A 23477-nucleotide genomic window follows, 5' to 3' on the forward strand; every position below is an offset into this window, starting at 1 on the left:
CTACAGTAAAAACAAGTCCTCAGCAGATTATGTCGTGCCTTGTTGCCTCACGTGAAGAGGCCAGCTAGGAAAGAACGCACCATAAATAAGTGGTGGGATGGGCTTGGAAGAGGCTCTCTCCAGCCCCGTCTTCCACTGCTGTGGAAGGTGTACCAGTTCTCTCTGTGTATGAGGACATAGTCAGGTGGAGAAAAAAGTCTGTCTTTGCCTTTTTTTTTTTTTTTTTTTTTTTAATAGGTCACGCAGTTGCTGAAGAGGAGGCCAGAAAAGCCCACCAGCTCTGGCTCTCGGTGGAGGCATTAAAGTACCGCATGAAGACGGCATCTGCAGACCTGCCCACTGTTCCCCTGGGTAGCGCAGTGGAGGCCATCAGAGTCAGCTGTTCCGATAGTGAATTTGCCCAGGCCCTAAGCGCAGCCCTCCCTCCAGAGTCCCTGACCCGTGGGGTGTACAGTGAAGAGACCCTTAGAGTCCGTTTCTATGCCATCCAAAAACTGGCCCACAGGGTAGCCATGATCGATGAGACCAGGAATAGCTTATACCAGTACTTCCTCTCCTACTTACAGTCCCTGCTGCTGTTCCCACCTAAGCAGCTGAAGCCACCGGCAGAGCTCTGCCCCGAGGATACAGACACATTTAAGTTACTGTCATATGCCTCCTATTGCATTGAGCATGGTGACCTGGAGCTGGCAGCAAAGTTTGTCAACCAGCTGAAAGGGGAGTCCAGACGAGTGGCACAGGACTGGCTGAGGGAGGCCCGAGTGACCCTAGAGACTAAGCAGATAGTGGAGATCCTGACAGCGTACGCCAGGGCCGTAGGCATAGGAACCACTCAAGTGCAGCAGGAGTAAGTCTAGGAAGAGTCTTGTAAAGTCCCATTTCACGTCAAAGGAAACTGGCAGTAATACATGAAGGGTTTGCTTGCAACAAGGTCTCAGAACTGCCCAGAGATGAGCAGGTGACAGGTACTGTTCTAAATGTTAACACCTGTTGCATTTATATTATTCCTTCCTGCTGTCATGTCAGTCAACTCCAGGAGCACTTTATTTGCAACTTGGGTAACATTTTCTGTTTCTCAGGTTTTACTGATCAGGCTCGTGAGCCAATCAAAATAATGTTTGTGGTCACTGTACTGTTGGTTTTGCCCTTGGAGCAAACTGAATAAAACAGAAATGGAAAACTGAGCAGCTCATCCCTTTGCAAAAAGCATCATTTCTAGTTTGTTGTGTATATGGAAAATCTCCTTGAGAAGCAGAAGTAGCAGAAGTAGCAACTCCTGGGCGCTCAGAGTTGCCAGGCTGTGAACCGGGTTTCAGAAGCCCTAGGCCTGTTCTTGGCTTTGAAGGTCCCAGTGAACTGATTCCTGCTGGTGAAACTCAAGAGGGATGTAAATATAAGCCAAAATGCCAATACATTTATAATTGGAGATATGTCATTCCAGTGATTCAAAGGCACTAGAAATAGTCTGTATCCCAAACTTCGATTGCTACCACAGGGAAAAATAATATTTTATACTGGGATCCAGTACACCCGCACGCACCCTTATATGAATGTATACACGAAACGGTTTCTGGAGCCATTGCTTCTCCTTTCTACTTGTGATGTACTGTGTTCTGGCCTGTGGCACTAGAGAGATGTTGGTGTCTTCTCTACGAACAAATTAATTCCACGGCCCTCAGAGAAGTTCATGGCTCCCGGTTCTGGAACACTGGTAGTTGACCTTGCTCCTTTCTGGTATGTGGACCGTGAATCTCTCCACTGAAGTGGGGCTGGTGAGCCTGGAGTCTGAAAGGGGTTCGATAATTTTGTGGTATATCTGCGCTGGATGCTGTAAAACCCAGAGAGCTTGCTTACACAGTTCACTTCTCCAAAGATGAGAGCAGTTGCCATGGTGGGTAAACATTAGCCGGCGTTTCACCTTTCATGTTTTACTTCATGAAGTTACCGTCAACATATTTTTTCAAAATCATGATTTTTTGTTGAGGGTTTTTTTTTATATATATAAATTTATTTATCATATTTTATTTTTGGCTGCGTTGGGTCTTTGTTGCTGCGTGTGGGCTTTTCTCTAGTTGGGGCGAACGGGGGCTACTCTTTGTTGCAGCGTGCGGGCTTCTCATTGCAGTGGCTTCTCTTGTTGCGGAGCATGGGCTCTAGGCGCGTGGGCTTCAGTAGTTGTGGCTCACGGGCTCTAGAGCGCAGGCTCAGTAGTTGTGGCTCACGGGCTCTAGAGCGCAGGCTCAGTAGTTGTGGCTCACGGGCTCTAGAGCGCAGGCTCAGTAGCTGTGGCGCACGGGCTTAGTTGCTCCACGGCATGTGGGATCTTCCCGGACCAGGGCTCGAACCCACGTCCCCTGCACTGGCAGGCGGATTCTTAACCACTGCGCCACCAGGGAAGTCCTTTTTGTTGAGGTTTATGTGTTCATAAACAGATTATTGAAGAGGCATTTTTATCTGAGCAGCATATCTGGAAATCATGAAAAAGGGTTGTCTATGTATTTTCTGCAGGCCTATCCCGGCTCCTGATTGTTACATTCAGGTCTGCATGGCGCCTGACGTGGTCCTTTGATTTGGGGGTCCCAGTGGTTCGTTTGGCGTTATTAACGGTACTTATGTTCCTCCTAAGTGGATTCTTAATTCAGCACATCTAGTTTCTCTGACTGGAACACACACTTTGTGTGATGTCCTTAATCTCTGCAGGTGGAGGTACTCTCGGTACCTGTGGGCCATTAAGCTTTGACTAGAAGATAATGAGGCTGTTCTAAATTAAGCCTTTCTTCCCTTTGGAATAGCATGAAATTGTAGAATACATTAACTTGCAAAGCTGACTAACTTATTTGTCATGTTAGAAGCGTTCATAATTTTTATTTTACTCAGGAAATGTGTAAAACATTACAGATTAGAAGGAAGTAAATTTCTCTAGGAGCCCAGGAATAACTTCCTTCAGATGTGATTATCTGAGCTCACAGGAAGCAAGCAATACTGAGCGGTTTATTTCAGCTCTCTAAATCAAATAACAAAAGCCACTGGCTTTCAATTTTAGTATTCCTTTAGCAAACCTCCCCAACCCTCACTGCATATTGAGAAACAAGATGATGTTGAAAGGGGACTCTGCTTGTCCAGACCCTGATTTTTCTTCCTCATGCCCAGTAAGATTCACATCCTCCTGAGCTATCACTCAGCAACCCCTTAGGTGAAAAGGGCCTTCACTTGGGCCTAAAGAGCCTTTACGTGGGTTCTCAGTTCTACCTTCAAAGGAGGTGGAATCATTAAAACTCTGATATTTGCCTTAATGTTGTTTAAAGTTTCTAAATCAGCAAAGTAAGTAAATGTAAACTTAGGCAGTCTCTTTTTTTAAGGCACGGTACTTCTGTGTTCCTTAGTATTGACTTAAACCCTCTGCTTTCTTAACAGGTTCTGCATAAAAGCAGTCTCCAAGTCCCAAATTAGTTGTCCCACCACTTTTAAAGTAATTTGAACTCAGTGCAGAAGAAAAGATAATTTAACATAAACAGGAAATAAAAAGTGATTACCTTTCAGGCAAATCACTCATCAGGTCCAGTGGGCACCATTTACCTGAAGCAGGGCTCGGCTCAGCTCCCCTGGTTTCCTCCCTGCGGATGCATTCAGGGGCTGGGGGATCTGAGAAAGCAGAGGAAGCACTGAGGAGGAGGGGCTTTGCCTGGGCACACCACCCTTTTCCACAGGGGGTGGTGCCACGGTTTCACTGGTTGGTCCAGGTTAGCTGTACAGACGCTGCCCTGGGGTCTCAGGAAGAAAGAGGAGGGGCTCTGGAGGGACTGTGGGGCACCAGCCAGCAAAGGCGCTGCTGTTGTGGGAAAAGATGGCGCTGGTATCGGCAAAGCTTAGGTTTTCCTGGGGATGAGTTCTATTGTGACCTTTACTTCTCTTGGACGTTCTCAGTTTTCAAGAGTAAAGTCTTGCTGAGCTCTGTAAACTTGGGTTTGATCTCCAGTGTTCCTTCTAAAATCTTCTATAAAGTCCACAGCTATGCAGGTCGGCTAGACAACTTTTTTTTTAAAATAAATTTATTTTACTTATTGATTTTTGGCTGCGTTGGGTCTTTGTTGTCGCGCGCGGGCTTTCTCTAGTTGCGGCGAGCGGGGGCTACTCTTCCTTGTGGCACATGGGCTTCTCATTGCAGTGGTTTCTCTTGCTGCGGTGCACGGGCTCTAGGCGCATGGGCTTCAGTAGCTGTGGCTCGCGGGGCTCAGTACTTGTGGCACACGGGCTGAGTTGCTCCGAAGCATGTAGGATCTTCCCGGACCAGGGCTCGAACCCATGTCCCCTGTATTGGCAGGCAGATTCTTAACCACTGTGCCACCAGGGAAGTCCAAGGACAATATCTTGATGTTGAAGGTGATCATATGGGTGATGGTTACTTTGTCCAGGGAAGGCCCTAGACAACATTCTTTTAGAGGTTAGGCTCCTTCCTGGGCCAGGCTGGAGACTCCTTCACCTCCACTTTGTGTACCTTACATTTGCTCACTCCATGTCCTAGCACACTGCCTTAATCAACCGAATAAAGTATGCCCATTTCTCGGGTAAACTGCCACTCTACCACTGAGATCTAATTAAATGATTCTGTAAACCTTGCCCTGCCCATCCACACTCCCGGTGACTGCCATCTTACAGCACGTCCTTTTACCAGCAGTAAAATAACTTACATCGCCATCAGGTACACTCATACGTGTTTATCAATATGCATATGTCTGTGGTGCTGTAAGAATGTCACACAACTTGAGCGTATGCAACGCACTTCATCTTCTAATCCATCTCATTAGAATATTCTAGCCATCATCTGCCAAAACCGCTTCCAACCTGCAGTTTGAAGGATGGAAGACGGTCCATTTTATTAAGGGCACTCATGCTCTGTTGGACCCAAACCGAACTGATGATAGGTCATTAACTTTGGCATAGAAGAACAGAACACCTTATACTATTAGAGGCTAAAGAGAGAATGGAGACCAGTCCTACAGGCCTTCCTTAATTTTTTTCTGAAAAGCTGGAAGCAGTTATTTTGCCCAGAATAGGAATCTGCAGTGTCTGTAGCACAGAGTTAAGACCACATGGCCACAACATCACCCACTTGGAAAGTCCACTACAAATTCATGTGCCATCAGCCCAGATGGACCTTTCCCCCATCAACGCCATAGCTGCTAAGCGCGATGCTGAGGACTGTTCTCTGGCAGGATTCCCCGGCAATGCAAGTGTTCTGCATCTGTAAGGATTGCACTGAATGCATACTCGGCCCAGAAGAATCAGCCATTTCCAGGTGCTGATGAACCAGAGGGAAAGGGAGGGGCCAAGTTTACAGAAGCTTCCAGGCAGCCAAGTTCTCTTTGCAGGTTTTAAGGCAAGATCAGAGGCTAATCTGCCCTACCTACCCCTTTTGCTCATTTGCTATGTCAGGGGGCTACTGGGGCGATGCACATGAATACTTAAGTAGCTAGTTGCTGTCATTTCCCCTGCCCTCTGTCTCTCACTTAGATGTCTTAAATTCTGGTGATCTAGGAGAAAACATGAGTCAATACTTAGGTTTCTGAGGATGTATGACTGGGTCCTGGCCAGAGGACAGCCAAATGGAGATGGGGACAGGCACATGTCACAGACACATGTACAACACAGTAGCCCATAAATGGCAACCCCGGCAGGGTAAGGATGAAGTTGCTCATCCGAGGAGAACTCCTGGGACGCCTGGGTAAATCTGGCAGTCAGATCTGAGCTAAGCAGCCTGCACTAGAAACCCCTGTGAAGCTCCTGCAAGCCTCACAAGTTCCTGTTTGCTTCCCATACCCCTTGCAAGTCATGAGAGAGGCTGGAGTAGAGGTTCTTGACCTACTCGATTACCAGCAATACACAATTATGTCAAGAAGACACTTCAATCCTCTTGTCGTCACATACATTTAGGCCACTTTAAGTACAGCACAACTGAAGGTGCCAGCACTCACACAGAGAGAAAGGGGGAGATGGAACTCTCTCGTGCAAGCCCCAAGCCTAGTGGGAGGCTATGGGCTGTTTTATAAAAATAATGGAAATGCATACATACACACCTCAGTTACAGTATTTATTTCCAGTCTTCATCGTCCCAGCTGTGCAGCCTGGACTCCTGACGTTGTTTAATCAGTTCTAAGGTTAATAATTTCCCACATATAAATATCCCTGAACGTGGCTACTACTGACCCCGTATCAACTGTGATGTAATTGAACAAAAACTTCCTTTAGACGCTTTCCGAGTTGGAGGAAGTGTCAGGTCATAGCATCAGCCAACAAAGGCTACAGTCCCCAATGGGGGAGGGGCAAACCACACCGACCTCAGCTGACAAACACTGCAGTTGTGCGGAGCTTAACATCACAACGTGTGTCCAAAGAAATGAAAATGGTAGTGCCCCTTCTGTTCACGTGGTAACCCTGGCATGGATGGTTTAGTTCAGGAATTAAACGTAAACAAGTAAGCGTTGTTATCAAGATTCACCAAATCTGTATTCTCTTGTTTTCTTCACATTACAATTAAATACTAACATCTCAGTTCTCAAGTGTAATCACAACAGCCATGCTAGGCCACAGTAGCTCCTGATTCGACTTTTATTTGCCTTCACCGACGTCACTGTCACTGTCACTGCTGCTGTCAGTGTCGCTGTCACTGGTCAACGCAGTTAGATCTCCCAGGGCTTCCCTGTAAGAAAAATAAATGGGAGGGTTACACTGCAACTCAGGCTCGGGGCTGGGGGACTCTGCAGCTGCACTAAAGCAACAAAGGAAAAGGTTCCAACCAGCAAATAAACCTACAGGCCTCCCTGACCTTTATGACAAACGAAAAATATCGTTAAACCAATACATCCTGACTTTCTGCAAGGAAAGGAAGTTCAGGGGGTAGAAAGCTACAAACATCTGAATGGGCAGACAGACAAATGGTCTGCTCCATTTTCATAACTTTCCTTGATGGTGATGATACAGGACCCACTTACTTCTGCTCCTGGCTGAGGGTGAAGTCAGCCATTAGTCTCTGGGTGAGGCTCTCACAAATGGGTAAGCTGAAGGCACCTGCCAGCTTCACTATCTCAATGGCCTGGGCAGGGCTGCCGGATGCTTTTGCACTGTCCATAAACTCATTCAGCAACTCATTCCTGTGAAAGGCAAAAATGTCAACATTCCCCAACTAAACCCCTCAAAGATTTACATACAAAATCTAGTATCTTACAAAGATCAGTCGTAAAATCCTCAACAGTAGCTTTGCAGACAGTTACGTGGAGTCTAACTTTAAAAGGCCAAATAAATAATGAACACTGGTTCATTATGCCTTCACTGAGGATCCAGCGTGCTGTCATCACTGAGCACAGGTAGAAAAAAACAGTGTTGCCTCAGGATGCCTTAGATGGTAGGAGTGACCGATCACCCACCTGCCTAACAGAAAAGTACCCAACTGCCATGGCTGAGGTATGTGAGGAAATTCCAACCCCCTTCCCCCAATAAGAGTTAAACGCATGTGGCTAATCCAGGATGTCCCCAGGCAGCCCTGTTAACTTGAACTTACCCAGGGATCTTATTATGTTTCCTGAAAAGCCCCAGCATTTTCCTGTTCAAGATGAGATAGGAAAAAGATTATGAATACTAATAGAACAGAAGGCAACCGAATGACCATAGCTTTTCTCCTGGACTCAGAGACCAAGTGTCCTCCCTGACAAGCAGAGGGGAAGCTCCTGGAGACACGTCTGTGAGCTCCACCAGCTCCCAGCCCTATCTTCCCATCAGAATCACCGCAGGTGCCTCAGCCCCCTCTTCCCAAACTTCATATATGCACATTGCATTACAAATTTCAAAGGCAAATCTGCTTTGTTGCCAGCGTTGAGAATTGCTGGGGCATATCCTCCTCCAGAGGATCACTTCAGTCCCCCCAGGGAGAGGATGTATGATATTATGTGGGCAGTGGGAAGAGAGGGACGCAAATACAATTTGATCTCTTTCCTCTTACAATCCAGTGTGAGCTCAGTGTGTCCTAAGACGACGTTATGAAGAGCAGGCTCAGATTAAGGCATCAGTCTCATGTAAGTGCTTGCCGTCATCCTGCCACACGCAGGACAAAGGACAAACACATACACTCAGCTCCCATGATCAGCTGAGGTCCGTACCCCTGCGCCAATCATCACAGCCTGATTCATAACAAGCGTGTGTTAACCTGCCCTAGTCGACAAGTCCAAGCATCAAACGTTTGTCAGCAGCTGTGTAGCCGGCTGTGTGATTCGCCACCAGTTACGATCAGAGGCAGCAAAGCCTTCAGCAGCCTTTCGTGGAGAGAGCAAACACCCACACCGTGGACTGACCATCATGTTCAAATTAAGGTCCTCTCTAGTGAACAGCCAGGCACAACAAGCCCTGTCACTGGCTCTTAACACCAACACACGGTTATATCCAAAACAATACACATCGGAACCGCCCCTAGCAAGGACTCTCACTGACTTCTCCACTTTTGGAAAAACGACTATGCATAACGTCTCTACTCACAGTTAAACACCAGAAATTAGTATGTGAGTGAAGTGCGGATGAACACACAGAACTAGAATACAGGGGCACAAACCAAAGACAGGTTCTAGTCAAGGCCAGGTTTCGTAAACTGGTAAAATGCCAGGTTCCGGAAGTCCCAGTACACAGCCCACGTTTTAAGCTGGGGGGTGTGGTGGGGGGGAGAAGCATCCATGAGATGACTTGAATAAACCAAATGACCAAAACATTTTCAAAATTAAGATTCTCTAATCACTTTGTTCTACTTAAGTGAAAGGAGAAGTGACTCGCCCACAAATACAGAAACGGAAAGAGAATGAGCCCACTGAACCACACCTTCTCTTAAACACATCATGTACACTGGTTCCTCTTCCCCAAGTTTGCTTTGTTAGTTGGTATTTGGAAATTCCTATAGAAAACACAGTACGTAGAAAACTCGTTTGTCTCCTGATAAACTCCAGAGTGTGCAGCCAAATTAGAGGAACTCTAATGACCGGGTAAAAGTTCTCTGAGATCCAAGTACAGATGCTTCCAGTGACATGTGTGGCATGTACTGTACTCACCAGGCTTCCTGGGTTCTCCCGGCCCTTAAGAAGAGGACGGCTATGTGGTTCAGAGAGCTGGCCAGCCAACTGGGAGCCGTCTGTCTGGCATCCTGGCTTTCATAAGTCGATTTGATATCTGCAGCACAGTCAGCAAACGCCACCTGCAGCTGAGACGCTCTGAGAGTCAGCAGAAATGCCCAACTGGTTTTATGAGAATTTAAGTTCGGGAGACTCCATAGGACCATTAAAATTTTTAAGCAATGCATTTTACCGTTGGAACACATCACATGTACAGCACACAGTAATACAGTATTTAAGAAAAAAAAAAAAAAAAAAAAGCAAAGCACTCTGCCCTGGGGTAATAATGGGATCAGCCACATATTTCAAATCCAACTATGGGTTTTCTTTTTAGAGAGAAATTTACAAGAAGGCAAGCTGCTATTAATTGTCAGGATCGAGAGGATCCATTTTCATGCTGCTTGCTTCGGACTAGAGGAATAAGAGTGACTTTAGATGGCAGAATTCTCCACAATGATAGGTAAAACCATGGAAATGACCCTCACCGGCTGTCAGTATTAGAGGATACACTGGTTAGTATACATCTAATAACGACAGCAAAACCTGAGTGTCAACACAAGCCTACCTCTGGTGGGTGCCGATCCCTTGCCATGAGCATCAGAATCTCTTCTTTTAGGTCACGGCGAAAAGTATGACCATATTCTTTACTATCTTGAAACAAAAAAGAAAAGAGTGAGAAGTGATCACTGGCATGTAAAATCAAGACTCTCTGGCTGGCCTTTGTCCACCGTCAGCAGTCACCCATATTTTTTTGGAGGGGTGAACATACACTGCTGACATGTATTCCAGGATTCCAGAAAACTAGCAGGATGATTCATGGTAGGAAAGGACAAATGAGCAGTGAAAGCCAGCACCAGTAACGTGCTCCCAGGCAAGCGTTAACACGGCACGTGCACCACACTCCAGCAGCCGCCAGCTCCACGCGGTTCTACAGCACGTGGGAATTGTCAGTAGTCCTTGTACACCATCATTAGAGCAGCCTTGAAAGGTAGGAGGGCAGGGCTATAGTCTCTGTCTCAAGGCAACTTGAGGCAGACAGAAGCTGATTCTATGACCAGTCACCTAGTGGATGAGACACAGCATTTTCTGCAGCCAGTTTACACACACCCACAGTCACGGCTGTTTCTTAGAAACCTGAGTATCACTGACTGGTTAGCTTTTTTTTTTTAATTTATTTATTTAACTTATTTTAAAATTTTTGGCTGCACTGGGTCTTCGTTGCTGTGTGCGGGCTTTCTCTAGCTGTGGCGAGCGGGGTCTACTCTTCCTTGCGGTGCGTGGGCTTCTCATTGCGGTGGCTTCTCTTGTCGCGGAGCATGGGCTCTAGGTGCTCGGGTGTCAGCAGTTGTGGTACGCGGGCTCTAGAGCGCAGGCTCAACAGTTGTGGCGCACAGGCTTACTTGCTCTGTGGCATGTGGGCTCTTCCCGGACCAGGGATTGAACCCATGTCCCCTGTACTGGCAGGCGGATTCTTAACCACTGTGCCACCAGAGAAGCCCCTGGTTAGCTACTGAAGCACAGTGATGCAACATGATATAGAGGAACGAACAGCACAGGCTTCGGGGGTTGATATTTTGGGTGTCCCAGGTAATTAACACTGATGTCACACAACTGCACAAAACCCAGCCTTTTCTTGTCACAAAGGAACCAATTTAGGTCTTTTCCACTACACTGTCACTCATGCAATCCAATACGTAACATGAGAAAATGACCCTGAAGTAGACCTCAACTACTGCATTCAATTTAGTCAAAAATGGAAGTTTTTGGGACTTCCCTGGTGGCACAGTGGTTAAGAATCTGCCGGCCAACGTAGGCGACACGGGTTTGAGCCCTGGTCTGGGAAAATCTCACATGCCGCGGAGCAACTAAGCCCGTGCGCCACAACTACTGAGCCTGTGCTCTAGAGCCCGCGAGCCACAACTACTGAGCCCACGTACCACAACTACTGAAGCCCGCATGCCTAGAGCCCATGCTCCGCAACAAGAGAAGCCACTGCAATGAGAAGACCGCACACCGCAACGAAGAGCAGCCCCCTCTCGCTGCAAGTACAGAAAGCCCGTGCACAGCAAGGAAGACCCAAACAAAGCCAAAACATAAATAAATAGTAATACATTTTAAAAAAAAAAGGAAGTTTTCTTCCCTAACAGTGTTAACATGCTTGTTAATCAAAACATAAGACAAAATGAGATGGGTCGGGACACATAAGCTGAAACTGACCTTTCCAGATCTGAGGAATCAATTCTAGCCGATTGGCCACATCTAATGCTTGGAGAAGATCTATCAGTGTTTGGGAATGTGGAAAGAATACCTGATTCAGAAAAATACAAATACATTTTTTAAGTATTACTCAGCAAAGACAACCACAAACATCTACAATGATAAATGGTAAGTAATGAATCATCTTACTGAAGGTATCAGGTCCTTATACCACTTCAAGGTGACATCAATCTGTTCCATTAGACAAAGCAAACCAAAGAACTTGGAACTGTAATGGAGGAAGCAAGCATGTTTAGTTTGAAACCCGTGCTTAATTGGGGAGTGATTAAAGTACAGCACAGTCATATGATGACGCGTTACACAGAATTTAAAGATAATACGGTACACACAATTTCAAGTTACACAGGCCAATGCCTGACCCAGGAGGTGCCGCTAACTGTGCTTTCTGGACTTCCCAGTTAACGCCTTCTAATCCTCAACCGGTCACTGATGCCACCTCCTGGTTATACTCTCAGCTCATGGTGAGGAGAGAGTCGATCTCCTATTCATTGTAAAAGCGTTCAACGTAAAGCGAGGATTTGGACCACATAGAAGAGGACCACCACACACCTATAAACAGTCTGCCTCCTTAAGTTCTGGTTTTTCTCTGCTTAAAAGCAAACCCATTTAAGGAGTCTCTTTGGGCTCCAACATGTTCATCTTCAAAAACAAATAAGGCTGCGATGAAATCTTTAAGGACCCACCCTCCTATGAATTCAAAAACATAAAATAGGAGGTTTACAGGGAAAAGATATATGGATTTAAAGTGTTACAGGGACGTCCCTGGCAGTCCAGTGGTTAAGACTCCACGCTTCCACTGCAGGGGTTGCGGGATAGATCCCTGGTCATGGAACTAACATCCTGCACGCTGTGTGGTGAAAAAAACAAAAAACAAACAACAAAACCCCCCAAAGTGTCACAAATAAAAACAGCTTAAAAGATACACAGCAGACATCTCAGTCTGACAAATCAGTTTTACCACTGCTTGACTCTTCAAGTGTTCAATTAACTTACACTGTTAAGTCAGGGTCAAGCTGCCTAAAATTAGGCCGCCAACAGCCTCCCACTGGCAGAACTGACAACTGGTTGCATACAGGTGCTCCGTTAATGCAGAAGGATACATTTCCAATACACTTACTAGTAGAAATTACGCCGATGATCCGGTCCAATGAATTTCCGGTTGTCTCCAGTGTTTAAAAGGTCATGGACCTGGTAAGCAAGTTCTAGATCTCTGAGAGATGAGCACTGAAAATTTACAAGTAGTAAATAAGCATCATTCTGCGATCCTTATCAGCCAAACAGTGGCTCATTACATAAAGAGCTCATTATATCAAGAAAATAAGTACAGTTACCTGCGGAAACATCTATGCTGATTTAACATTATTACTGGTTGACAGCAAATGAATTACGAGAAAATGGGGGGGAGGGAGGAATCAAAACAAATCACCAAGTTCTGTGAAATTTAAAACAAAATAACCTTAATCTAGTAATTATACCTATATTTAGTAACTATATGAAAACACCTGGTTGCCATGCACAAAACAGCTGGAGTGCTCACTCCAGCAGCACTATACTGGCAAAAAACCCATGAAATAACTCCAAAACCCACCCACAGGAGAAGTCCTTCCCTCCTGTGAAATAACTGTACTGCTGTCAACAAACAAGATAACATGGAAATGAGTCTGGATGTGCATGTCTGAATAACCAAAGGAGAAAACCTGGAAGGACACTCACTAAAATGTAAAGCAATTGTCCTTAGGGAATAATATATATATAATAATATATATCCTTAGGGAATAATATATATATAATAATATATATCCTTAGGGAATAATAGGATATGCTAATTCATTCTGAAACTGCTTGAAAATTTTCCTATGATTAGCATGATAGGATAAAAAACCAAACTTAAAAACCATCAATTTAAAAAGTTACCAATAGGCAAATATGAAATACTCTGAAACCTTACTTTCAAACCTTACTTTCTGAAGAAAGATATGAAAACAGAAAATGTACACAATAAACACAGGGCAGGAATGTTGTGATTTTGTAGAGATTTAAGAGGAATGAAAAATTAGAACTAAAGACATGAATATAAGTGTCAGGAAGTGAAAGAATCAGGGAGAATCCCCCCACCTCCCCAATGATGAATTCAGGAGATGGACAGAAGAAAAAAGGAAAACAAAAGTTAAGCAAGAAATTGTACTTACAACCCTCATGGCTGACTGAAAAAACATATCTGAAAATCAAAGTTCACAAGAGTCTTGGTTACTATGGATAAAACGTTTTCAAGTCAGTAACATTAATAAAAATCCTGGCAACAAAACTGGTAACGTGTAAGACAAACCTAACGGCGTAAAAACTCAGGAGGGAAAGCACAGGAAGCGTACAGCTTCCAAGAATTACTAAGCTAAGTTAAACCCTGTCCTCATCACAAGGCTCTAATACCCGGCAGTCAGGAAAACAGGGCTCTCTGTCTTATACAAGCAATTTCTGTACATACCGTCATCCGGGTCCTTTGGAGAAAATTTCTTTCCCATTAATTCATTCATGATGTCATAGATGATGAGGGACGATCCTTTTGAAGGGTTTTCTGCAGAACAAGAAGGCAACTGGGTTTTCTCATGAGTCCACTTCCTGTACAACCACCGGGTGTGCAGAACTAGTCCTAAGGCCGCATTTCTCCTTCCTCCACCAAGGCATGGAGCTGGCCGGGCACATCCCTGCTCGAGCAACGAGCGCACCCTCTGCACAGAGTGCAGCTCTCCCCAAGACCTGGGACAGTTACAGGTGCTCCCAACAGAGACTCCACCCTTCCTTCATAGGCTCCTCACAAGGTCGACTTGCATTGAAACGGGAGACAGACAGACCCTCACTAAGCCTGCATACTTAGAAAGCAAACACGTTTTTGCTAATAAACATTTGCGCTCCTTTTAAATATAACCAGGATGAGAACCAAGAAAAAGAAAACTGTAGAATTAAAATGCACCTATGACATTTCCAGTTAAACATTTCACATTATTAATCCACATCCCTTCCCTTATCCATATGCAAGTGATAATATACTTTCCATGACAGCACAGATGTACTTTTGAAGTTCCTCAAGCATGTTTTCATTTGTTAGCAATCCTAATTATTCTGTTAGTTTTATAATAACCTATTTTATATGTATCATTTCTTCATTATTTTAGGCTTTCTCCTTTGGGTAAATTCCTAGAAATTATTATTACAGGCAACCAATTTATATCCCTCAGACACACCAACACTCCTCCCCCCACAGCCCTGGGTATTACTTAGGAAGCACAAGTACCAATGACTTTAGTTCGCAATGGAACCAAAGTGATATGTGATGTTGAGGAGAAATGGAATAGGCTTTGGGGTCAGAAATAATAGTTGCAGCAAAATGACACCAAAGTTGAATAAAATTTTGGAAGACAGAATTACCATGGAAACCGTTTACCTGTCTTCAAGATAAAAGTTAACTGCCCTTACTTCCCGACAGGTGAGAATGCGAATTTTGTAAAACTAGCCCTCCAAAACAGATAATCAAGGTTTTCTGTTGTTTTCACACATAAAGTCTACCACAGGACAGAAGGACTAGAATTGTCATTTCTGAACCCAGAGGTTCTTTCTCAGGTTGGGGCAAATGGATAGGGAGTGCCTACTACCTGCCTTCCAAGCACAGGACAGGACACTGTGCATAATTCATTTCATCATTACACCGTGATGGCATCACTCAGGTAAGGTATCCAGTTCCTTCTGACACAGGTGGTAAATGGTAGAGGTGAAATTTCAACTCAGGTGTGCCTTGCTCCAAAGTCCATTCAATAGAGCACAGCTGACCTAAAACTAGGTGACAAACAGAGCCTCAAGGTTCTCCCATGAGGTTGCAAAAGAAAGTTAAGGTTACTGTGGGGCAGCACCGTCCAGCAGCTTCCTGCAAGGATGGGAATGCTCTGCACCTGCATCGCTGAACATGTAGCCAGCAGCTACAAGCGGCTACTGGGCACTAATGCCATGAAGGAATTTTTAATTTTATTTCATTTTAATTAAATAGCCATGTGTGGCTAAGTGGCTACTGTATTGGACAGCACAGCTCTGGAGAGCAAAAGGAACTCCAGACTAGTTTCTCCTGACAAAAACTGTACACCATCCTTTCTTTTCTTAAAAAAAATAATTATTTAATTATTTCTGGCTGCATTGGGTCTTCGTTGCTGCACACAGGCTTTCTCTACTTGCGGCGTGCGGGTGCTACTCTTCGTTGCGGTGCGCGGGCTTCTCATTGCGGTGGCTTTTCTTGTTGCGGAGCATGGGCTCTAGGCGCATGGGTTCAGTAGTTGTAGCTCACGGGCTCTAGAGCGCAGGCTCAGTAGTTGTGGCACATGGGCCTAGTTGCCCCGTGGCATGTGGGATCTTCCCGGACCAGGGCTTGAACCCGTGTCCCCTGCATTGGCAGGCGGGTTGTTAACCACTGTGCCACCAGGGAAGCCCCCCCATCCTTGTTAGTACATTTAATGACCTCCCTGCCCTCCAGCTCAAGTTTTACAGCACAAACAAGATGTTACTCCCCTCAAGAATAACGGTTTGCTCAGGCTGTAGACGACGTTATTTTGTGAACTGTCTAGTCTGAATTCATAAGCAGTGAAGTCAGCCTAATTTCTGCATAAATGAGTAGCGTAATGACATACATACCATGTTGGTAAAACAGCTGAATAATATAGTGATACGTTGCAAGCGAGGGTTCTATTACCAGGTACATAGAGGAAAAAAATAAAATAAGTCAAACACAGCTATACAAAATACAGCTCACTGATGCACACTGAACTAAAAATGTATTAATGTTGGCATTTAAGTAAAAGATACATTTCTGTTCCTCTGAACAAAGACATCTGCTAGCTCATATGATCAATGTAAAGATGGAAAGGTGTCAGAGATTGAATCCCTCTTAGAAAGTCCAGACACCTATTACAGCCAATGCACAATGAGTTTCATTTAAGAAAACTAAGGCATACCAAAGTGAATTGATTCCCAAAACATCCTTCAATAAAGTAATTACTGAAAAATATACAACACACTAGCACACAATTGGGTTCAAATACTTAATTATGCTAGAAAATGTTATGAGTTTAAAACCAGCCAACTGTAGGAGAACAATTCTCCCTAGAATTAAGAAATCCATAAAAAAGTACCTAAAATACTAAAAGAATGTACCTTCCTATAAACAACACAAAGATGATAAAAGAGTTCCCATCATAGTAAATACACGTAATTAAAATGTGCCAAATGGTGGAAAGGAAATTCCCAACATACTATGTAAAACAGCAAGAGTTTACAGTCTCTCTTTTGCTTGTCTGGACCTGAAACCTCTGGTCAGCACTGTCTTCAGTGAGGGACACTAGGACACATCCTCACCTATTCCAATGGCTTTCATTTCCCGTAAGGTCTGTAAGGCTGGCAGTTTTCCAATTGCATGAAATCGTCGGAGACATTTCAGAATAGTATTAAAAGTCTGTAGGTTGGGTTTCACGTTCTGTGCAACCATTTGTTTCAACAGGTCCTAGTTGAATCAAAAGCAGGAAGTATTTTTTATGCCTGGTAGGTAATTTATCCAATAAACTAATGTAACATACTAAAAAAGACTTGGGCTCTCTGCCTATGTTTAAAGTAGATTAATAAATACATCCCCAATTTCAGAATTATCTAGTAACTAGCAGGACCAGTAACTCTGCCCCTTAGAGAAGCCCCTCCATCAGTTACCCTGACAGCATGTGATCAAGGTGTCCAACTGTCTTTAGCGGCCCAGTGAGTTTGAGACTGAAGCAAGAGAGCAGACTAGAATGGATTGCGTTTTTTCCTTTTTTACATGCGCAGTATGGTATAACACGGTTTCTATTCCTGTCACTTCAATCCAGTGATTTCAATCTTTTTAAAAAATTAATTTATTTTATTTTTCGCTGTATTGGGTCTTTGTTGCTGCTGTGGGCTTTCTTTAGTTTTGGAAAGCGGGGGCTACTCTTCGTTGCGGTGCACGGGCTTCTCATTGCAGTGGCTTCTCTTGTTGTGCAGCACAGGCTCTAGGCACGCAGGCTTCAGTAGTTGTGGCACGTGGACTCAGTAGTTGTGGCTCAAGGGTTCTAGAGCACAGGCTCAGCAGTTGTGGCGCACGGGCTTAGTTGCTCTGCGGCATGTGGGATCTTCCTGGACCAGGGCTCGAACCTGTGTCCCCTGCATTGGCAGGCGGATTCTTAACCATTGTGCCACCAGGGAAGCCCCTCAATTTTTAAAATCTTAGCTAATAAATTTTTTCAATAAATGTGTCTCATTTTAATGAAAAAACCATTATGAGAAATAAGTGAATAGAGCAACCCAGGTCTTCCTGGATTCGAGCTGTATGCTTGGGTCACATGTCAGATACACCTACGTAAACTACAGGGTTGCTGGAAGGGTGTAAACAGGTCACCATGAGCTGAACGCCCAGCACAGTGACTGCCATGAAGATGCTCAGTGAATGCTGTCTCCAACCCACGTACTCCTAGCGAAGAATATTTTAGGCCTATTAGAAGACAAAGTGAGAGTTCCTCCTTACCAATATATTATTCCATTTTTCTTCTAATTTCTCATTCGCCACGAATGCTGTTGCTTCAATCAATGAATTGAAGGTGTGTACATCAGCTATAAAGGAAGAAAACTACTTTAACAAAATTTGGGGTTGAAGATTGAAGGCAAAGACATGCACACATGTCTACAAAACTAGAAAACTATTCTCTTCTCTGGCTCTGGACTCCTGCTTCAATCACCAATACCACAGGAAAAGATTAAGAATGAACAAATGACTGAGGTAAAATCCCGAGATTTTATAGATGCCTGAGAGAAGAAGAGGAAGGACAGAGGGAAATTCTCCAAACACACTTACCACGAAGTCTGTTGTTTAATAATTCAGTGTACAAGTTTAATGCCTGCATAGGAGCTCGGTGCTGGAAAAGGGAAAGTATGAAAATTAAGGATCACCGAATTTGTTCATTTAAGAAATATGTGTGTATCGACTGCTCTAGGGTTTGGGAACACAGTAGTAAACAGATATGGTCTCATTCTCAAGAAACGTATCCTCCGTGCAGTGGTTCTCTAATGGGGCAACGCTGCTTCCCAGGAGACACTGAATAATGCTTGGAGACATTTTGGCTGTCACAGCTGGGGCGGGAAGGATGCACCACCGGCATGCAGTGGACAGGAGCGGCTCCTCAAAGCCCTTCAAGGCGCTGGACAGCTCCACAAGAGCAGATTATCTGGCCCAACGGTGAACAGTTCTGCGGTTGAGAAGTGCTGATTTAGGGGAAGATAAAGATACATAAAACAGAGTTTCCCTGGTGGCGCAGTGGTTGAGAGTCCACCTGCTGAGGCAGGGGATGCAGGTTCGTGCCCCGGTCCGGGAAGATCCCACATGCCGCGGAACAGCTGGGCCTGTGAGCCATGACCGCTGAGCCTGCGCGTCCGGAGCCTGTGCTCCGCAACAGGAGAGGCCGCAACAGTGAGAGGCCCGCGTACCGCAAAAAAAAAAAAAAAAAAAAAAAGATATCTAAAACAAACGTTACCTTCACCATTCCTCGGATCATTGTGCAGTAGGAATGTGCGTTTTTCTCTGGCATTAGAGCAAAGATTCTCTCAGCATTGTTTTTTGCTCTAGACACAAAAAAGTAAATGTGAACCAGAGGAAACAGGAAAAACCAGTAATAGCCACCAACTTACCATGTTCCAGGCACCGTGCTAAGCATTTTATGTGTATAATTCCAAGTAATTCTTGCCACCCAGAGTGGAAGACATGGTTATCATCATTTTGAAAACAGGAAAAACTGAGGCTCCAAGACCTCAAGTTGTTCAAGGCTTTACAGGCTAAGTGGCAGAACCAGGACTGAAAAGGTGTAATATATACTCAAGGTATTAAACAAAAAGCAAACTGCACAGCAGGGTACATAGTGACGTTTCCCCACCCTCTTTCAATTGGATACAGTTCCCCAGAGGCAACCACAGACAAGCGGTGTCTCTAGAATCCTTTGTCCTATTCTAGCCTATCCATGTGCTGTGTTATACAAATCATGCTGTACCTTGATTCTCCCTGTTACCAACATGCCTTGGAAATCAGACAGAACCAGGATTTGGGCCAAAATGGTACTCCACAGTCAATGCTCTTAACCACTATGAGAAATTATTAATATCTACTGAAAAAATTTTTGATTCTATTCATTTTATCACTTCAAAAAAGACTTTAGTTATTAATGGTAGCTTCCCTTTTTCAGACATCCGTATGAAATACCTTTCTTTTATTTAGATGCTTCTACTCAGTTAATTTAATTCTGAAATGTTAAATGATATTCACCTTTTGTTCGGAAGTGAATACTCCTGTTTGCTGGCCACTAGTCTGAACTTAGAACTATGCTCTAGCATGTGTATTCTAACATAATAAAAAACTGTGAATCTTCTAGAATTAGAGGTATATATTGCAAGGTAGGACTACTGATGAAACTACCAAAAGAACCATACCATGAAGGTTGCATGGAGTTAGATGGAAAAAAGAAGTCAGGTGTCAACCTTGTGCTGCTGGTTGGAGGCAAAGATCTAAAGAAAAACGGTCCAAAAACATATGAAAACCAACTGAGACATTTATACTGCACACTGAAAACAAACTGCATTTTAGAATATTCCAGGATCGTATCTTCTGCAGGGGCTGACGGGGAACATTCCACGCACTGTACGGAGCCATAACACGAAGTTCTAATCATGCTGTAACATACCTCCAAGTAACTCCAAGCTGATGACCAGCCTTCTTCTTAGGTTTCTCGTTACTTCCCTCTGTGGCCTCTTCCTGAAATGAACCATCACCAACAGATATAAAACAAAATATGACAATGGAATGCATTCTCTGAGGAAACTTCAGAAAAGCAAAGGAAATACAGATCCAATAGAAGGCAAAAAGGAAACCCAGTGTTTATTAAGAAATATTAATTTCTAAAGTGTAGAGTATGCTCACTCCTCTCTGCCCACCTACGTATGAATTTTTGAGGGGGTTGGAACCAGGGGTTTTTCCCCCTGTCCCTATCACTTTAAGGAACAACAACAAAGGGGCCTGTCCAAACATTTCTGGTCAAAGGTTTGCTGCATGTGGCAGGCAAGGTCAAAATATTTTTAAGGAGGGAACCAGGGCAAAACAATTGTTAAAATCCGTCTCCTTCTCCACATTTCTGTCCAGGCTATGTAGTATGCCACACCACACCTCAGAACAAATCTCTTCGACCCTAACACATGGCACAAGAACCTGCCTTACTCTGAGGAGGTATCACTACCAAAAGAAACTTTAAAAATCACTGCCAAAGCCATTACCAACTCTTCTGCTTGTTCACGTTGTTGAAAATTATAATTAGTTGAGGGCTCTTGGTTACCGTAGTAACATAATAAATCCAAGAGACTGTTAGTTGTTTCCAGAGATATGGTGGTTCCTGTGGGTAGGAGAAAAAAAGGGAAAGAAACCTTGAAGCATCAAAGAACTAAAGCCTATTAGATTAAAATTCTTCACTTTTTCCATGAGCTGTGGCTTCCTGGCTACATATTCAGTCTCATCCATCACCTTCTTGATGGATGAGTGTGCACTCCACATCAGCTTAAACACTTGGAGTGATACAGACAGGACACAATCCCTAACAGTGCTGTGTGACAGAAAAGATAAAACACAAGATCAAGTTTGATCCTGTGCTCATTTATTTTATGGACTCATATCCCCAGAGAAATTATCTCACAGTTCTAACTATCACCTTCAAACTGAACCCTCTGCAAATGATCGCCACGTTGTCCCCCGGGGCCAGTTCCATTTTTACAAATGCAAGCAGAACTATTCCTCTTGGGTCCAGGCCCTCACTGAAATACCTGCCTAGAAATACTTGCATGAATGCCTAATTATATTAGCCTTTAAAAAATTATTGCTCAAAACATTATGTTCCCATCTTGACTCTTATGAAGGGGGAGAAAAGGGAACAGGAAGAAGTATGAAACATAATTTAGTGCTTTAAAAGAAAACTAACTGCATTTTTCTAAAGAAAATATACTGATAATACAAATGCCCATCAGGAAACTTAAAAGCCCAGAAAAGACAGCACGGCAGAGTGGACGGGACACTGGTGATGGAGTGTAACTTGACTGGGTCTTACCATCTCAAAGCTGTGTAACCCTAAAGATTACTTGTAATCAGTTTCCGTTATAAAATGGCGAGAAGCACACCAACTCATAAGGTGTTGTATAATTAAATGCCTAGCAAAGCGTATGGCAATTAGGGCCCTGATAATAAAATTCTGTTTCCTCTCCCAGTATGCTGCCTCATTCCATTACTCTGAATGAGTCGAGCGTTACGGGTTCGACACACTGTCTTTAGTAATGCTTACTGAACATCTGCATGTGCCTACACCACACAGTGTGTAAAACAAAGGAAGACAAGTCTTAGTACTAAGATGTTTGTCGTACTCAGCCAGCAGAGGGAAAAGCCTCCCTAAATGATAACCTGCATCAGCAATCCATTTGTACACCCGAAGCTTTAACAGGCTACACACCAAAATTCTCAGATCAAACACAGCTTTCTGCAAATGTTTCTTGTTGTGTTTAAGGCTGTATTGAGTGACTCAGTCCAGTTTCTATCTCTTGCACGTTTGGCTGATTTTTCTCCTAAATCACTGAACAGCACTCGGGATTCTAAAACTTAATGCTGCTGCCTTCCATGTTACTATAGGTACATTCTCATGACAGCTTACAAGCCCTGGCACCTAGATCTACACCCCTGGAGGTTCACCCAGATCAAATTCAGAGAGCTGCAGAATTTGACAGAAGTGACTTTTTCAAGGCCACAGTGCTAACTGGTGTCAGAACCTATCCAAACCTCTGATCCCGCAGCTTAGCGCTCTTTCCTTCTTAAATATTTCTTTTTTGTCTGCTTTATGCCTTCCAAACATACTTAAAGAATATAGGAAATGTGAATAGAGTATGTACACACCTGATGTTAAAAACAGAAGCTAAGGAAGAACGGCTGTATAATTTGTCTACCTCTGATACAGCACAAGAGGACAAGATACTAACAAAGTTGCAACTCTACCCCACCCACAGTTTTAAAATGATGCTCAAGCAGAACATGACATATGACTTATTAAACTATAAAAAACACAAACATAGCCACTGAGCAGAGGAAGTAGCATAGCACTTGTAACTTATACTCATAACTTATCTGGATCACATACGTAACTGTGGCCCACTTCCAAGCCCATGTTCCCAGAGAGGCTTCAAATGAACTTAAGTCACCTGCTTGCAAGAGCTGATCGAACATGTCCACAGAAGCTTTGACTTTTCTGAGCTTGATTCGTTCCTGCAGAGCAGCCTCACTTATATCTTCAATCTGAGGTTCAAAGTACTCAGGCATAAAACACTAGGAAAACAAGATGGCTAAAGTTATTGCAAACAGGGCAACGTCAAAGGTAACTGGGGAGGACAAAATTTTGATCACCAACACACCAAAATAAAACTTCACTGCTCCGATTCATGCTTCATGCACCAGATACTATTTTTTTTAACAAGAATACCTCTGTAGGGAATATAACTTATTTCAAAAAACCTCTCCAGTCTCCAAAACAAGATTACTTAGCGATCTCCTAGCTTGGGGTGGAGAATTTAAAAGCACCCAAACATAAATATTTAATCCATATCTGAAGAATCTAATTTCCAACCAAACGTCCCAATTTCAAGGTGAACTTATTTTTCCCTTGCTAAAACCATCCTTCCTGCTTTCCTCCCAATCTTGGTTAAAAGTGCCACAGTACACCCAGTTTGCAAAGACAGAAACCTTTCATCCTTGATACTTCTTTTACTCTAAACGTTTAGTACTACCAAGGTATGTTGATTTTACCTCACTCACCAATTTACCCAAATATTTACTGAAGGCCTGCCTACTACTTGATGCCAGGCACTAAGCTAGACACTGGGGATAAACAGACGGAAGTCATTCTCTACCCTCAAGATGCTCACAATCTAACAGAAAGCAAATAGGGAATAATT

General features: G+C 43.9%; 2 protein-coding genes and 1 non-coding gene across 14 annotated transcripts in view; 1 reads left to right on the forward strand and 2 right to left on the reverse strand.

Moving 5' to 3' along the window:
- Positions 1-4065, forward strand: part of IMMT (inner membrane mitochondrial protein) — a 51133-nt gene extending 47068 nt beyond the window's left edge. For all 7 annotated transcript variants that reach the window (XM_022556015.3, XM_022556016.3, XM_022556018.3 and 4 more), the window contains one exon: positions 238-4065. In XM_022556015.3, the coding sequence (XP_022411723.1) occupies positions 238-851 (614 nt within the window). In that variant the 3' untranslated portion in view covers positions 852-4065. The remainder of the gene's footprint in view (positions 1-237) is intronic.
- The window catches only part of PTCD3 (pentatricopeptide repeat domain 3), a 35916-nt gene continuing 12648 nt past the window's right edge, over positions 210-23477 (reverse strand). For 5 of the 6 annotated variants that reach the window (XM_022556066.3, XM_022556067.3, XM_022556069.3 and 2 more), the window contains 18 exons: positions 22728-22851; positions 20772-20887; positions 20186-20256; positions 18989-19076; positions 18313-18373; positions 17986-18071; positions 16812-16956; positions 16092-16142; positions 13903-13992; positions 13610-13638; positions 12538-12644; positions 11550-11628; positions 11361-11451; positions 9709-9794; positions 9084-9232; positions 7556-7597; positions 6990-7148; positions 210-6697 (listed from right to left, as the gene is read on the reverse strand). In XM_022556066.3, coding sequence (XP_022411774.2) covers positions 6607-6697; positions 6990-7148; positions 7556-7597; positions 9084-9232; positions 9709-9794; positions 11361-11451; positions 11550-11628; positions 12538-12644; positions 13610-13638; positions 13903-13992; positions 16092-16142; positions 16812-16956; positions 17986-18071; positions 18313-18373; positions 18989-19076; positions 20186-20256; positions 20772-20887; positions 22728-22851 — 1665 coding nt within the window. In that variant the 3' untranslated portion in view covers positions 210-6606. The remainder of the gene's footprint in view (positions 6698-6989; positions 7149-7555; positions 7598-9083; positions 9233-9708; positions 9795-11360; positions 11452-11549; positions 11629-12537; positions 12645-13609; positions 13639-13902; positions 13993-16091; positions 16143-16811; positions 16957-17985; positions 18072-18312; positions 18374-18988; positions 19077-20185; positions 20257-20771; positions 20888-22727; positions 22852-23477) is intronic. The other variant, XM_089922859.1, reaches the window with a different exon arrangement.
- On the reverse strand, positions 8039-8174 carry LOC115804176 (small nucleolar RNA SNORD94). Its single transcript, XR_004025028.1, has one exon. It is a non-coding gene; the product is annotated as a small nucleolar RNA SNORD94 (small nucleolar RNA).

Source organism: Delphinapterus leucas, chromosome 13, assembly GCF_059928025.1.
Source record: "Delphinapterus leucas isolate spDelLeu-1000000601 "Yukka" chromosome 13, BTC_Dleu_Yukka2, whole genome shotgun sequence".
NCBI lineage: Eukaryota > Metazoa > Chordata > Mammalia > Artiodactyla > Monodontidae > Delphinapterus > Delphinapterus leucas.